We start from the raw sequence: 18539 nt of genomic DNA on the forward strand, positions 1-18539 counted from the left end.
TTTCTGTCAAAATGTCATTAAATGTTCTTTGATATTTAAAATTTTCATTCTAAGTAGCTATTTTTCACAGTTTTTTGCTTCACTTTTCAGAATTCTTTCAGTATTCAAAGTGGAAAGACTTTGTTCATAAAAATGATCTTATACTGGCAAGAACCCAGAAAACCCGTGTCAGTAACTCTTGTGTATTTGTCGACTCAGTTCCTCTTGTATATTTATAAGGCAGTTTACTGAGTGCTTCAGATATTTTGATTCCTTTGACTCTCTCCTGAAGAACCGCAAAGTTGTGACTCAAATGTTTGAAACACTTAGACTGATAGAAGAATTTACACCACTGTGTCTGCAAATGACTCCTCCAGGTGTCTTCCTCTGCAGTTAGCACACATTGTAATAGCCTTTATGTGACTGGTACTGAATGGTCTGTTGGGGTAGACCAACCACTGAATGTAATGTTCTGTGCTCCCATGATAAAGCCTTCTTTTTTCTTCAGTTACCACCATTACATTCAAACCCTTTAGAGCTGACATGTTACGTTCTTAGATTATGTTTTCATACTTCTGTTATCCTGCAATATCATATTAAAAATTTAGTATGTTTAAAAATGATATTGTTCTTCTAATACAAAATGAAAGCCACAGCATAAGAATTCTGCTCCTAGTCACCTTGATCTACAAACAGAAAAAAATGGTCAATAATAATTTACAACTGCAATACTTCTGTGATGTGCTTTTTTTTTTTTTTTGCAAAGTGATTGGTTGTATTGGAAAAAGTGTGATTATGTGGTATGTTAGCCTTACACTTACACAGGAATGCAATGAGGTTGCTTTGGTGATGATAAATGGTAAGACAACAGGCCTGTCTCTGGGAACTTAACCAGCAACTATCATTATTTAAAACTCAGCCTGCAAATTACCCCACATAACCCATTTCCCTTTCTTCAGAAGTCAGGTGAGTCAAAAAACTTTCACTGTTCCAAGTGGAGTCTCTACCGAGAAACATTTGCAGTTATGACATGCTGTTTTATTTTTGCAGATTTGCACAATGATTTTCTCATTCCTAACAAACTAGATGATGACAGTTTTTTCTCTCGATTTGAAATCCTTTTTCTTTGACTCTGTGATCCCAGCAATCTGTGTAAGAGTTTACAGATGTAAGAAACAACTGTCAACAGTCAGTCATATATTTTGGTTTATAAACTACTTGACTTTCTCCAAAGTTGGGGAAACCCTATGTTTTTCAAAAATGCTAAGTTTCATTGGCATAGGAAAAGGAAACTTACATTTTCCTCACAACAAAAGGAAAATATCTGATCTTCAGAATATCAAATGCTGGCAGCTTGCAGGAAACAGAGATGAATGGCAGGCTATGTTTGAAGGTATCCCCTTAGGCAAAGCTTACTCACTTCTCAGGCTTGATGAAAATAGAATAATTTCTAAAGATTTTGCTTAGGGAGAGAAACACCAGCAAAGCCCCCAAACGCAAAAGAGTATCAAGATACTTGCTACAAGACCTGTGTTTTCTTCTACTCCTTCTAACAGGAAGTTCACCAAGATTAGAAAATAAATACACCCTAAGAAACTTCCACATTGATTGTGGGGAAGAAATCTGCTCTTTTAGTAAAACTGCCTTGAATATGTTAAGATTTGAGCACCCAAACCTTTGAAGATACCACTCTGTGTCAAAAGAATGGAGTAGACAGCTCCCAGATGGTAGGACCATGAAGAAGGCAAGATACACATACAAAGTATGAATAATGAAAACTGATCTCTGAAAGGCTATTCCTTATTTCTAGTCATCTAAAGCAACACCAAAATTCTGTACTAGCTGAGAGTTGCGGGAACTTTTTCATTGTAGTTATGAGAAATGGTTGTTCATCTGGGAGACACAAGTATTCCAAATTTATTGCTTCCAGGCTAGTGACAATCCACAGTTTTCACTCCAAAATATTTTCTGTATTATTATTATGAACAAATTCATATTACTGGACTGTGGCCATGGTATCACAATGTAAATAAACAATAACACCATTAAGCTTAAGTCTGTTTTTAGGAGACATACTGACTAAATTAGATATATGGTAACTTTAAGTAATCTATAATTGTTATCAGAGCTTGAGATCCTTATGAATACAAAAAAAAAAAAAAAGAAAAAGGTCAAATGCACTATCTTACTTAAAGGATCTCATCTCATATCCAGTGGTGCTTGCCACCTGTCTAGACTATTCTTCTGTGAAAGTTGTCTTGATATGAGCATTGGACCATAAAACACAATATTAAAATATAAAGTAAAAAAATATGCATTTCTATCTTATCAATCCCTAAAGGAAAATGTTTTAATGATTTTCCATGTAATCAATAAAATTAATAAATAAAAATTAAATAGCATTTTTCGTTATGTACTTACGTGGTAAAGTGGAACTGTATTATTTTCTGCTAGTGCGAAATTCAAGATATCTTGCTGTCCTGGTTCAAGCCTAACGTTAACAGTAGATGTCAACATAGATGGACTAATAGGATAGTTTGGACTGCTTGCACTTTTGCCTTTTTTTCTTGACCTACGACCTGTGTCCCTTTTGCTGTCTTTCTGTGTCAAAGGCTCTTCTTGGATAACCAATATCTTATCATCACTCAGGTACCGCAGAAGTGAATTCTCAGAGTCAGTGGTTGGATGGAAAAAAGTGAAAAGAAATACAAGTGAGACAAAACAAAGAATCTGGATTTCATTCCTACAACCATAAACAGTAAGGCAAGTTACTAGCTAAACACAAAACCTTGCTTTCCTTTACGACAAGTTTATTTTAATCTTACATAAGTTTACAATAAATATGGCACTATGATATTTCAAACACACAACTTGTTTCAATTGAATGTTATATGAGGTGTGTTTAAGCTCAAGGGAAATGTAAAACAGCTGATTTTTCAGTTTTTACATTTACACAAAATATTGGCTGCCATGGAGAACTATCTTTATTAAATGTATAGTGTTCCACTAAACTACAAAACAATACAATAAGATGAAATGCAAATGTTAACACTTCACATTTTTTTCTCCATTAAAAAAACAACAGTTTTAAAAATAACAACAGTTAGAGATGAGAAGTGGAAAGGAACCTTTTAAAAATCTATTTTTCATTTGTTAATAAATCCTGGAATCTAGGAATTCAACCCTAAATCTTCAAAACAGACCAGTCTGTGGATTCCTCCTCAGACTGTAAATCACTCTGTTGTCTCAGTGAAAGAGTTGCCGAACAACACTTCATGTTCAGGACTACTGAACTATTTACAGGGAGCCATTTACATATAAATTTGGTTTAAGACAAATCACCTATATTTAGAAAGGACATATGGACTGGTCCTAGTAGACAGAATTAACACCTAACTTGACATTATCATTAAAATCTACAATAGTAGCACTTTATAAACACACAAAATGATTTACAGTGTGGACTAGGTCCCATTAAGTTAGGGATAATTACACAAATAACAAGTGGAGTTGAGTTACAGTAGAGTCATGTATGTCATCCTTGACTGTGTTAACAAATGACAGTACTTTTCATGCTTTGCAGTCATTAAAACACACAGCATGAATGTTGGGAATTCTTTCCAGGGTATGTCATACACATGTCAAGTGTCTTTGTAATTAGTTTATACACATACACACTTCTAGTCTTTATGCACCTAATTTGAGTCAATGTTATTTTTACAGTAACTGACATGCCATTTTGAATGAAAGTTTTGATTTAAAAACAGATTTTGGTTACAACAATTTGAACTGAATGGCATCTATGATTATCCAGCCTACATTTAAATATCTCCTGTATTTGACAATCTCCACAAACTTTTGCAATGTCTCACTTCATTCACTACTGTGTTCTCAAATACATCCCAGCCATCTGCCACAAAGCAGAACATAGCACCAATCTCATGGTAACATTAGGTAGGCTGCACTTCTAATAATTTAAGATTTACTTAAAAAGACATTTTAGAAAATATGAGATTTATTTTACTAGTCATTACTGAAAGGGCCTATGCTTTCCATCTCCTACTGTATTTTTGCTCCTACAGATAATGCTGTATTTTCTTTAGCATGGTTTAAATTTAACCAGACTTTTTCAATGGACTGCTCATCATTTATGTTCAGCTGTCAGCCACAACAGTGACTTCTTTACAGGCAACTTCTTTAAGCAAACTTTACAGAAGAATCTTCATTAAAAATAACTTTAAATCAGCAAAACATGTACCTAACTTAGTTTTTGAAGTTTCAAGTGTGGATTTCACAGTATACTTTCAAGGCTTCAAATCAAATCTGTTTTTTAAATCAAATTGTTATTTGAACAATTCTAAGAAATGACAGTTAACTTATAAGATAAACAACTATCATTAATTAGAAAATGTTAATATTTCAAGTTCTTTCTGAAATCAGTTTTATGGATCTAAAGTTGAGGACTGAAAACACAGGAATAATTACATTCTTTGTTAAAAATTTTGATAGAATACATTTGCAGTTTTATTTCTTAAAATTATTTTAATAGGAAATGTACCTTTTTTTTGTTATATTTCAGAATGAAAAGAATAATCAAAAGAACATGAATTAGATCTACAGGAAAGTCCTATTCTCAAATCTTAATTCTTATAACTTATTTTACTGTAAGAATCAAGAACTGTTTGATATTAGCACATATCTAAATCTCACAGTTTTTTTTTCCCCTACGTGTTTATCTTTCATTATACAAACTGTACTGTACTGTACCAGTACAGTCTATTTTCTGTGGCAATCAAGAAAGCTAGATTTAGTTCTGCGATGATATCTTTGTGATTCTTAAGTGGAAAAAAAAAAAAAAAGATTAAAAAAAACCTCTGAGAACAGCAGAGAAAAAAAGAAGAAAAACTCACCACGGCTTCCTCTCTTGTATATGTTTTGTTCCTTTGATTCCCCTATCCAACTGTAGTCAGAAGGCATTGAAACAGGTCTTAAATCACCTGGAAGTAAATCAAGGTGAGCCAATATAATTTTTGAAGATCATAAATAGCAGACTGTAGAATGAGTAATGCCTGCACATTAGAGGCATGACATAAGCCTTCAGAGCAAACTTTTTTTATCAGCACCTATACATTATTTAAGCTATAGCATTCAGAATCAGTTAAACACCACAGATTGTAAGATTATCCTCTTCATTATAGGAAGGAAGGTACCAATGATTCTGATGAAATTACTTGTAAACTTAAAGTAGTTTTAAGTTCTTTTCCAGAAAATCTTGTTCACTCATTAAATAGATCTTTTGGAATAAAAAAATAATTTTTAAAGTGTCTGATTTAGAATCATAGAATCACCAAGGTTGAAAAGACCTGTAAGATCATCCAGTCCAATTGTCCACCTATCACCAATATTTCCCACTAAATCATGTCCCTCAGTACAACATTTAAACGTTTCTTGAACACCTCCAGGGACAGTGACTCCACCACCTCTCTGGGCAGTTCTGACCACTCTCTCTCCAAGAAGCATTTTCTAACGTCCACCCTGAATCTTCCCTGGTGCAACCTGAGGCCATTCTCTCTAGTCCTATCACTAGTGACATGGGAGAAGAGGCCAACTCCTGCCTCACCACAACCTCCCTTCAGGGAGCTGTAGAAAGCCTTAGTAAAGCTAGAAAGATCATTACTACAGCTACAACATGACCTATCTATCAGTTAAATAGTAAAAACTATCTGACCTGGAAAAATAGTTGGTAAGTAGTGAGACCTCATAGTTTCAAGGAAGATTAATTTCAAATGTCTTAAAAACAAAAGATGGAGTGTAGTTTGCTAATAAAAATGACAAAGATTCAGACATTAGAATTTTAATTAAATAGATTTTATGGCTATATGGTTATGAGATATTCATGTATGTTATTCATTCCTCGCTATGGTATCAACAGAACATCAATAGCAGACCATTAAACTTGAAATACTACAAAAACTGACTATAAAGCATAAACACTTTGGCCTTGTCTGAGTGTATTAGTATCAAAAACAAAAGACAGACACCTTTAAATTATTGGTGAGTCTTTGCATGACCCACAAAATCAAGTGTGCCAGCTGATAAGTACAATAGGTTTCTTAAAAAACAAACTAACACAAAAAAGTCAACAAGACAAGAATATGAATATGAATGCACATAACAAATTGAAATTAACAGAAAAACTTGGCAGCTTTTCTGTTCAAGAGAAGAAAAGTCTGAAACCCTGATGAGATTTGTAACACATAAATCGCAGATGCCACAGCATGATCAACATTAAAGGTATTAACTTAGGATGGGAAACACACACGAGTGAAGAAAAAAGTGATTCTGCATACTGTTTTAATTGTAAGTTCTTTCCCAAATAAATGTAACCTATGAACTTGTTTTACAATTGCAACTTGAATACTAGTAAGACAACAGGAAAATTACTGTGTATAACAATAGAAATTGAAGAAAATAATACTGATTATACCTTGTTCTCTAACACAAACAGAAGAGATTTGATATGCATGGCTACAGGATCTCTAAATGCAGGAACTCTAAGTATGTTAGAGCCAAGAATAATATCAGACAATAAGCCTTGAAAAAACAAAATGCATTGCAGCCATGATAAATACAAAATCAATTTTCACAAATGTTATGAAAAAGGAGCTTGTTTGCCTCCATGGACTTTGCATATATTATCAGTATTGAGGGTCTAATTTTCCCAAGTATTATTCCATCTACCACCAGCTGCAACAGAAACTGATTTCTAATAATCACTTTATTTCTGGCAAATCCCTGGCAGGAATTTTTCAGCTGCAGTTTGTGTGAGTTCTAGCAATAATGAAAGCATCTGTTCAACCATGAAAGACTTCAAAAGTCTCATTTTTCCTGTTTAGCCCATGGCTATTTGGTTCCAGCATCAGATGCATGTTTCATAGACCCACCAGAAATCTTGTCTTTCCATAGAGACATACAGTCACTGTGATGAATCAAATATACATCTTCAAGTCAAAAAGTAAAAATGTACACTATAACAGAACAACATTTGGAATTGCTGTTAATTATCAGATTAATTTAACCCAGTATTAAAAAAATACTTTGGTTTAACAATTGTTTTAAAACAACAACAAAAAAATCCTTAGACTTGCAAAACAAATTCTTCCTAGATTTTAGAACACTGTCACAAAGTTAGAGAAAATCAGACAGAACTCTCCACTGTAAAACTAGGACATTTGTGTACTATTATGATTAGGCACAGAGCCCAGTATTTTAAACTTGAAGTCATTATGTACTACAATCCTATGAAAGCATGCCAAATCCATCCATCTGCTTCCAATTTTAATCACAGTTAATATTTCTCTTTCATTCTAATTTTATTATAAAATGATGTCACTTATCAGGGAGATAAATGCAATGTTACTGTATTTAAGATGGAGTACTACTCTTCAGTGTTAACCTGGTTACAGCCCTGTCAAGCAGTGAGTAAATGGCTATAGAAGTTACGAAGAATATTCTAAGAAGAACAAAAATCTGTTAAAATTTTATCAAAGACGAAGAAAATACTTTTGGGTTTTTATAACAAAATGAGAGAAAGGAAAAAAAGCATCAGAGTTGGTGGATGTAGTACTTATTGATGGCATCATAAATATTTGACAGAAGATGGAACCTAGCCTTAGGGAACGTTATGTCCAAAAGCAGTCAACACTGCTTTCTCTGAGACACAAGTAGCATGTCATTTGCATCACCAAATTCACATATAATCACAGTTTTGATTATAAATATTTTATCTTAAAATCCTGTAATAAGTAGAATTCTGAACAATAATAACTTACTTTCCTGAAAATTGAAACACCCAAGTATGTAATCTAATGTTTCAGTTGCATCATTCTAGAATTCATCAAACACCAGAAAGATCATTTTTAGAGATAAACTAAGAAAATTCTCATTTTCAACAGTAATTTTTACACAGATATACATATAAGCAAGAACAGATATGTGTAACTGTAATTATATGGGTATACATACATAAAAATATTCTAGTAAACAAGAGTTGATTGTTGTTTTAATAGTATCAGATATTTAAAGAGTCATTATTTGAAGATATTGAAATATATTTATAGTACTAAAATTCATCATAGAACACTATTCAGACAATTATGTCTCTTTAAGACAGTGCTGAATTTCCTCTGTCTTTACATCTTACAGAGCCAACTGCACACCATCTAACAAAGAATGGCAGATATTTAGGGCTGTTGTAGCACTTATTCTACAATTTGTAAATCCAGTTAATTTGAAAATGTTAAAGAAATTAAGCCTACCATGAGTGGGTGTTTTTTCTCTTCTCCGCACCCCTGCAGCTCTGCTTCTCTCATAGTCAGAGCCTATAGGGTGGCCTTCACCTTCAATCAATGTGTAGTATTTACCACTTTCATGCTCAAGAAAATAATTTGGAGACTCAGAGCCTTTCATTGCAGATTTTCCAAACTTGCTGATGTCATCACAAGACATTATGCCAATTTCATCCCTAAAAACAGTAAACCAGAAGATACAAGGAAATAAACCATTTCACGAAAAACCTAAAGCATACCAACTGTCTATCAGAAACTCTATAAATGACAAGTGAATGGTAATTGAATTGCTGTGTGTGAGAGCATTCATAAAAGTGATTCAATTCAATTTCAACAAATGTAAATTAATAAAATCATTAGATTCCATTTTAACTGCAAGAAAAACATAACTAACCAAGAGTTTTCTTGCATTTGAAAGGGAGAATCAGTAATTGTTGCAATATGAGATGACAAGGATTTCCCTTGAAAAAATGCATGCTTTCAAATAAGCTGCAAGTCACATAAGAGTAAATAAGACTAAACGATGAGACTTCTTTAAATGCTTTTCTAATTACAAAAACCAGCTTTTGCTCAACCTGTATCCACCTAAATCGAAGATAGGTGTCTCAAAAAAAAATGATACGCTGCTTAAAGTATTTCCAGTTCATAATTTCACTAAATATATAGATGAATTTTTTTTCTCACTTTTATTAATCTAGTAAAATTAAAGTGTAAAACTTTATTTTTCAAGACCTCAGATTCATTAGGAGTTAAATACCTGGGGTCATAAAGTCCTGACATTGGAGAAAGAATGTAAACATCCTGAAGTGCTGAGTTTTCCATTTTGGAGGACATGCCCATTGTACTTGTTGGTGTTGTGGAACTGCTTGTTGGGCTGGTTGGAATTACAGGCTGCCAATAAAAACAACAAAAAACAAACAAACAAACAAAAAAATCAGAAATATATGAATAATAAATTAATGTTTTCTATGAATCAAGCAACATTAAGTCAACATCACACCTTCTTTTTGAATTAGCCATTTTTAGATTAATGACGGTTCTTAGAAGAAGATGTCCATGGAAACACTGTTTCAGCAAGAAGTTCAATGCTATTTATAAAAAAAGCTAATAAAAGACCATTAAAGAAATCAATTTGAAACGTATCTCATGGAAAAATCTGAGATTCGAAATTAAACTATGATTTTTAACCAAAACAAAAAAATCAGTTGAGGAGAAAATGACATATACTATTAAAATACCTTATATTAGACTAGCTGAAATCTAGAAGACTTCCAGTGAATGAAAGCAATCAGAATACTAATATTGGTTTCTACAGATCTATTGTCAACAATTGCTTATTATTTTTCACTGAAATCATAGCTGTGACGCATGTATCACAAAGATAAAAAATAGGTTCTATAGTGTCTACTATCAATTAATCTAAACAATAAATGTGCGAATTACATATATTTAAAGTATTACTAAAATTCGAGGATTTTTTAAGATTTTAATTTTTAATTTTTAGATGATGACTTTTTCACCCAAATGTCTTATGGATGTCTGAGTCAATGGATATAAGGACTACTAAATAAATATTCAATGCAAAAACATATTCACAAAATTTTTTTTCAGTCAATGTGCAGTGTGATATTTTCATTCAATAAATAGAAATTATTTTATGTAGTATTATTAATCAGATAACGTATATGAAAAATTCAACTCAAATACAAAACTGTGCTTAAATACTTACAACTAGTTTTCTACCATGAAAGCTATGAAGACTAATGGTAATATTTTTCTGAACAGAAAGCTTTCTTTCTTCCACAGATAAACATTAAAAATATATTTGTCATTCAATAAGCATAAGCTGTTTTAAATAGCAGCAAAGAATAGTTTTCCATGAGAAAATCAGCCTGCATAGGGATCCAAATTATTGCCTTCTCTTTCTTATTTAGTCAAATGTCTGGCTTTATCTTTCATTTCAAAAAAACAAATAATTAAAAAATTACTGCCAAAGACAAGCATCATTCATGGCTAACTTTCTAATTCCTTGTCTGGAGATTATGGACTAGTGCAATCTGCACTCTTAGCAACTGCATTTAGTTTACCATCACTATTTCAACAGTTATGGTGTGGCAGTAGTAGTAAAGACTCTAAACAGCAAATGTTCTAGTAATCCCCCAACTTACCTGCAGTTGGATACCTCATTTTATATTATCACCATCAGAGACCAACAAGTAGAAAAGGCATAAAAGGCATTTCAGAAAATGAAAAGAAACTACCTATACAAGTCTCTTGCGAGTAATTCCCAGAAAATTAGAACTTTCCTGTTCACTTTATTTAGTTTTTTTGTTTTTTTTTTTTAAACTAATTCTGAACACTGTTTCCTCTTTCTTTAGCAGCAAGAAAAGAAAACTGTTTTTTTCCTCATGTGGTTTGTTTCCAAGGACACTAATGAATTGCACTGTGCTCTGGATTTTTTCCAACTGACTAAACTAGGTCATTTTAATAATAGCAAATATCATCACAGCCAGGGCTATCAATTAAAAAGATGTCCTCAACTTTTTAAATTTTCCATCTCAGGTCTAGGTAAAATTCTTAAAATTATTTTTGCTGACTCTGAGTGTGTGTGCAAATGATTGCTTGACATAACGTATAAGAAGTCACTCGTGAGCAAAAAAAATCCCAAGAAAAACATGTTTTGATTATAAAGAACTTCTGAAAGTAACACACCAGGTAACTTGCTGCTAGCTATTCATAATTTCTAACAAGAACAGCTCATTATAAGTAGGATAATTAAGTAATGCTTAAATACCAGAATGAAAATGAAACACAAATTTGACCCTCATCAGAAATAAACAATTGCTTGCCAAATGGAAAAATTCAAACTGTTTTGGAAACAAATACATTGCTATGACTCCGATTGTGTTTTGCAAATATTGGAAATAATTATATACTGTATCTATTTCAAAAGTGCTATTCAAAACAATAAATACATGGCCGCAGTGCATCCTGCAAAAAAAAGCAGGACAAGATCCAGAAAGCTGGTGAAGCCCAGTAATACAGCAACAAGAGGCTCAAACATGGACATCCCTTACCTTTTGAGGGGATTTGATGATTAAGGATGGGGCACTGAGTCTCTGCTTCCTCCCTTGAAGGAATAAACTCAATCCCCAGAATTCCCCTGATGGGTGAATTCACAGAAAACACACAGGCGTCACTCTTCTATATGGATTGCCTGTGGTAAGGGAAAATTGGGCTTTGTAACTGTGTATCACCCTATGAATTCCTATAGTGTGTCATTTTTGTCAGAACAGATTGATTCATGCCAGCAATATGGATAACTAATTGCTTATTGGACAAGCTGCTATTCAGAAAGGTTGGCTGTTCAACAATAAGAATGCTACTCCTCAGAAGTACGAACGAGAAGTCTTAATACTACTACTACACCAGTATTTCTCACATACTGGCAAATCAGTATGGCTATGCTGTGAAACAGCTAGTATGTTCACAGTATGTTCATGTCTTGTGGATTTATAAATTTTTGATAGTTGAAATATACAGATTTTCGATTTCCATGTTCGTCTAAGCAGATGTTACTTTCCTTCTTTTGCTCTATAAGCATCCGTTCTCATAATGTTACAGAATTTATCTCCTGTATAAATTTTATTATGTATTTTTTATCTATTTAAGATTTGAAATTAGCTGGTTAACTAGAATTATTTGGAAGATATTTATTAAGTCTCAGGGCATGGCATGCATTTTCTAATATGTAAGAATTATTAGAAAACTGTCAGTTTTGAAAAGCTGTAATACTCATATCACCAACTGGCAGATTCTATAGCTCAAGCAAAATAATAAAAGTTTAATGTTCTGGGTCAAGTACATGTAACAGGAAGGATTATTCTCAATAGAAAATTTCTAGGAATAAAAAAAATATATACAATAAATCTTTGAACTGAATGAAATGGCTGCCACGCTCACTTTTTTCTTGAAAAACAAAACAACAAACACGAACAAACAGAACTCTATTTGTCATTGCAGATGAAAGAACCATTGAATGGAAGGATGACCAAGGAATTTAAAAACGAAAATAGTTTTTGTATTGCCTCATAATGCCAAATATGATTCATAATATAATGATTCATAAATTAACTTATGTTTTTTTTTACATAAATATTGTGAAAAAAAATAAAACCTATACGAACCTTAAGCAATCATAGAAAATCTGACTTAAAAAAATTCCTGAGTATCAGATAACAAATATTTTTTCAAACCTCTGAATTTCAAGTTCTTAAATCCTACCTCTGAAATTCTATTATGCTTTTTTATAAGAATTATATCTTATATTTTAGCATTTTAGAATTCATCACATTTTTGAATCACACACATACTTCATGTAGCTATGTACAGGAGTGATTCTATGATTTCTTCTAAATAAATTTATTTGATAACTCTTCTAATTCCTCTAAAGAAAAAAATAATATATATATATATAAATATATATATATCCCATCAAAGACTATGCAATATCTGTGATTTCAGAAAAAGGATTGTCACTTTCTGGGTAACTGCCTAATTCCTTTAGGACCCTGCTTTCTGGTAGTTGGTGAGGGCAGGGGAAGGAAGGAAATGTTTGGCTCAGTTTTCATGAAAGATCTGGGTTCGCTTTACACGATGTATCTTTATTTGCTTTCTTCCCTCTTCAGCCAGAAGAAAGGAAAATATAGAGGAAAAACAGGCAACTCTTTGTGAAAGAAAAATTTTTAGCCAAAAACTGATCTGAAATTTGCTGTTTAAACATCAAAAATACTATGTCAGGATGGAAGAACGTTCTGCATGTACTCAGGGGGCATATAATGTTACCCTTTTTTTCTGTGACTGTCTGACATTTGCTGGATCATTTACAGTCCTGATCTACTTTAACTCAGACTTTTTTTGTAGATTGTCACTTGGCCAGACATTTCATATCCTACATTCATGTAGCTGGTTACTTTTAACTGAAGTATAAAGCCTTGTCTATGCTGACTGTATTCCACTTATTTTTGAAAGTCTGTCAGATAACTTGTTGATGCTCCAAGATCAAATTTAATCCAGAAGCAGTAGAAAGCATGAGAAAAACAAACAAATTAAACCAGGAGCCTTCCTAACAATTCAATGAATTAAAAGAATCTAGAGAGTCTAAAAAGTGCCAAAATCAAACAAAGGCAAGGACATCCTGCAGCCATGAACAGGGAGAGGGAAGTGAGATCATTGTTTTTCAGCAGCATCAAGCTGTTAGGTCAGCTGTCCAGGAAACACAAGACTTAGTATCATCTTGAAATTAATTATGCTAGTTCCAAGTCATTAACAACAACAGTAATGACACTAGATGTAGGTGGGAAACTGGCAAAACCAAACAATGCATTTGGAATTGTTTCTAGGTCCTAACACTTGAGATCATTTTTGTGGACTGAAGACTAAAGAAGACTACAAGATGTTAAAGATCTTGTTAAAGATTTTCAATACCTTATTACAAAGTCTACTGTTAAGAAATAACCCTGCGAATGTTTCTTTTGTTTTCTGAGATGATTCATATATGTATTGAGATCTCTCATCATTATTCTCTGGTATGGAAGAACATCCTAGTCAAATGATACTGCATATCCATTATACCAGCCCTTTCTTCTTCAGGGGCTCTTAAGTTCCGAGTCATCAGAAGAGGAACATCATAGAAAGTGAAGAAGTTGAAAATTCTACAGAAGAGTTTGGTGCACTTTAATATATCTGACTACCATGACAAAGGGCGATAACTTCTGTGGAAAATACCATGTTGTATACACAGCAGATATTAGTTTCACACTGATGTAGCTTCCTGAATTTGTGATACCTGTGAATTACAATTCTTTAATGTAGCAACATAAAAAGAGAGGTTCTCTATGGAAGCAGTATTGCAAATACCTTTCATTGTCTCTGGAGACTTCATATGAAGTTCAGAGACTGACACACAATCATATTGTGAGAGAAGGTCGTTAAACCTCTGCCCTTCTGGCAGGAAAATCCGAGGGGATCTCAGTCTCCTCTGATTGTCACAATGTCCCTTTCCTCTCCCCCAGTAAAGGTAGTCACAGGTAAAGGAAAGGTGGCACGAAACAGAATGTCAGCATTCCTGAGCTGCAAAGATTGCAAATTGCTTACATGAAGTAGCTGTATAGGATGTAGGTACTTTGAAGCATGAAAGATACAATAAAAAGGCAGGTGGGGAAAAAAAATTTGAAAGCACGGGTCTGAAGGGTTGCTTTGTTTCATTCATGTAGGAATGAGTTAGAAACACAGTGTATCATATGCACCAAGCAAACAACTCTGAACCTTCAATGTTAAAAAATACACGAACTACAGAATATTATACATCATTAAAGAATGCAAGTTTTTAAGTTAGTAACCGTGCATATTTGAGTTCTGTTTTTTTTTTAAATCATGTTTCTACCACGTTGATTTTTTTCTTCAATCTATATTAATTTCAAGAAATATATATGCAAAAAATATCAGAGGATTCATTAGCATTGCTACCAGAAACTGATGAGAAATGTAGACTGCAAGGACACTTTTCCTGAAATACAAGAGGACTCTGTCATTCTTGATTAAAACCAACTACTTTTCTTAGGCTGTGAAGAAATGAAAACAGAGAGAGGCAATTGCTAGCCAGAGCACATTACTCACTCTTTCGCTGCCAAGCTTCTCAGTAATATTATCTGTAAATGAACTCCTGTTGTTCCCATCTTCAGGAAGAAAATGAGGAAAACACTGTTATTGACACATGTAGTATTGCCACACAGACCTAGCACCCTACTTCAATGGAATTGGGAATCCTTTTTAAAGAGGATTTTGTTTCTTTATTGGAAAGAATGGTTCTAGATATTTTCCCTTTAATAGTGTGAAGGATTTACCATGACTCCAGAGCTGCAACAGCCTTCTTACCTGAAGTGCAAGAGGCTTCCACCTGACATTCTTCAAAAGGGCAGGCGCAGAAACCAGGGTATTCTGAGGACGTTTTTTCAAGGTTAAAATCACGCCATTTGGGTCTTCCCGCAATGCATTTACCAGGTTCTTTAACTGCCAGCCAACCTAAGAAAAAAAATTCCATAACTGAGTTTTGAAAGCTTTCCATTTAGCCTTAGATGTGAAGGAAGGCTTCTATGAGTGAAATGGTCTATTACTTCCTGTTCTCTGCAAACACAAGCAGTTTTTATCACACACACAGAATCACACAGAATTGTAGGTGTTGGAAGGGACCTCTAGAGATCATCGAGACCAACCCCCCTGCCAAAGCAGGTTCCCTACACCAGGTCGCACAGGTAGGCGTCCAGGCGAGACTTGAATATCTCCAGAGAAGGAGACTCCACAACCTCCCTGGGCAGCCTGTTCCAGTGCTCCGTCACCCTCACCGTGAAGAAGTTCTTACGCACATTCGTGTGAAACTTCCTATGCTGCAGCTTATGTCCGTTTCCCCTCGTCCTGTCTCCACGTACCACTGAAAAGAGACTGGCCTCACTACTATGGCCGCCACACCTCAGATATTTACAAACCTGGATCAGGTCCCCTCTCAGTCGTCTTTTCTCAAGGCTAAACAGACCCAGTTCACTCAGCCTTTCTTCATAGGGGAGATGCTCCAGGCCCTTCACCATCTTTGTGGCCCTCCGCTGGACTCTTTCCAAGAGATCCCTGTCTTTTTTGTACTGGGGAGCCCAGAACTGGACACAGTACTCCAGATGAGGCCTTACCAGGGCAGAGTAGAGAGGGAGGATCACCTCCCTGGACCTGCTGGACACGCTCTTCTTAATGCACCCCAGAATGCCATTGGCCTTTTTGGCCACGAGGGCACACTGCTGGCTCATGGCCAACCTGTTGTCCACCAGGACACCCAGGTCCCTCTCTGCAGAGCTCCTCTCCAGCAGCTCATCCCCCAGCCTGTATTGGTGCATGCAATTATTCCTCCCTAGGTGTAAGACCCTACACTTGCTTTTGTTGAATCTCATCCGGAGGTTCTTTATATACTTTAAAAAGTATATCTGATCACTTCTGTTGGACTGAAATGATGTTGGTGAAGTTGGGTGATTTCTGCTTTTTTTTTTTAAGCCTGATTTCTCAATAAAATAACGTGTAAGTGAACACCTTTTTAATAATTCGTAAGGCCATTGTATATTTTAAATCAAGTTTGCAAGCAGAACTAATATTTCAAAAATAGTTAGGACATGACAACTGCCACAAAAGATTTCAGTAAATGATTTTTCAAACACCAAATTAATACACTTCTGAGATAAATACAACCAAAACTCATATTATATATGTTCCGTTGACTGGGTAACCATTCCATGTGTACTTTGCTCAAGAACAGACACAATATTAGTGCCTTCAGAGGTATCATTAATGGAAAACAGGGCAGAGAGACAGAGGAAGGAAGAAGAGGAGATAGTTATTTTACAGCAGAGGGACATGGTGATGAGTCAATTGACAAAAAACATAGGTATATCCCTCTTTCCTTCCTAAATTTACTTGTTCCACTTCTCTCAGAGCACTCTGTGAGACAAAACAAATTTTATTTTACTCCCAGCAAGTATCAGGGAAAAAAAAACTTTTAACACATACAATGTTTCAGTGTGACCACTATAGATAAATGGAGAGAGTTTTTTTCATGACTTTTGAAAGAGAAAACTTTGCATTCTCTGTTAGTTAAGGACTAGTAGTTCTGAAATAATTTGTCTGGATCCTCAGTTGAAGCCCTCACTGAGGAGGAGGTAGACATACTGTTTTATCAACATATATAACAGCTTTTAGATCCTACCTGAAAATAAATTATCACACAGACAGAGACGAATAATTCAAGTTACTATAAAGGGGAAACATAGACATAAAAAAGAACATCACTAAAACTGAAAATATTTTATATGTGCCTCTCATAAAAAGATTATTTATAGACATTTATTGATCTTGATTATTTCAATATGAACTTACATAACCATGAAATGGTTATACATGAAAATAGATAATTGGTTCATATGGGGTTTTAATACCCTATCATCCTGAAGGGTGAAGAGGTTTTGAATAATATAAAAGAATACATATCTATGCTTATGCTAATACTAGTCCTATGTTTACATGCTGATGATCACATTTTTCTCAGGTGTATAGGCACATGAGAAAAAAATATGCACCAAAATGGTCAAATGTATGAACTCAGAATAGAAAGTGAAATTCAACAAAATTCACAATTTTAAAAATTAAACCAGTATTTCTCCCTGCTTAGAGATAGTTACATATTCTCTTATTTAAATACTAGTTTAAATATGAGAACAAATTTGGCTCCATGAATTCCACAAATTTCTTCTAACGTTTGCATTTTTGTCAATACACTTCTGACCTCTGCCTAGATAATCAGATGTCCCACAAGTTTTGAGCTTAACTCTAGTGCCACTATATTTGCCATATTTGCTATAATTTTTGACTAAGCTTAACTGGTAAGTTCACTGTAACAGTTTTACCATCATTGTTTTTATGATCAATAAAAATAATAAAAATAGTATTAAAAAAAATCAAGTATTCAGAATCAGTGCAGTCTACAAATATCATTATACTACATCAAGTATGATTTATAATTACTTTCTTTTAGAGGAAGGCAGTAACTGATTACACATGAAGTTGGAGAGAAAATCATAAAAACAACCATGAAGAGATCTCAGTTCAAGTCCTCTTACAAGAGCCTAAGAGAAGATAGGCTAGAACCCTATTGTTTTTAACTGATCTCAACAGTGGGCTGAAGCCAGGATCCAAAAGTGAACACTTGTCTTGGAAAGAATTGCAATATGTGTCATAGTTCTAAAAAGGATATTAATAGATTTTGAAGTTCTATTTTTATTGTTGCTGGAAAATATCCTAAAAATGCATTGGTCAAAGCAAAGAAAAAAAAGGAAGTAATTTTAAAGAGGCCACAACTGAAAACAAATACCTCAACTTCCATTCCATACAAACTATCTAGTTTGTGTCCTGCTTACAAAATGACTGAATATATGTATTTTTTACTTAGTTACAGAATTGAAAGTGAAATATTTTTTTATTTTTATAGATTGCTGTAACTTTCAGTATGTTGTAACTATTAGAATTCCATGAGCTCCTTTTAGATAAGAATGATAAATAATTAAGTTAATGATAAATTATTCCAATGATGATCTTAATGACAAAACCATTAAATACAAAGAT

At 33.9% G+C, this 18539-nt stretch overlaps 1 protein-coding gene across 1 annotated transcript in view; it reads right to left on the reverse strand.

Annotated features, from left to right (window-relative positions):
* Positions 1-18539, reverse strand: part of LOC104912176 (connector enhancer of kinase suppressor of ras 2-like) — a 173753-nt gene that overhangs the window by 50914 nt on the left and 104300 nt on the right. The window contains exons 9-14 of the mRNA XM_031554656.1: positions 15264-15410; positions 9085-9218; positions 8298-8503; positions 4886-4976; position 3217; positions 2401-2646 (exon numbers count right to left, since the gene is read on the reverse strand). Coding sequence (XP_031410516.1) covers positions 2401-2646; position 3217; positions 4886-4976; positions 8298-8503; positions 9085-9218; positions 15264-15410 — 825 coding nt within the window. The remainder of the gene's footprint in view (positions 1-2400; positions 2647-3216; positions 3218-4885; positions 4977-8297; positions 8504-9084; positions 9219-15263; positions 15411-18539) is intronic.

The sequence above is a fragment of the Meleagris gallopavo genome, chromosome 9, assembly GCF_000146605.3.
Source record: "Meleagris gallopavo isolate NT-WF06-2002-E0010 breed Aviagen turkey brand Nicholas breeding stock chromosome 9, Turkey_5.1, whole genome shotgun sequence".
Taxonomy (NCBI): Eukaryota; Metazoa; Chordata; class Aves; order Galliformes; family Phasianidae; genus Meleagris; species Meleagris gallopavo.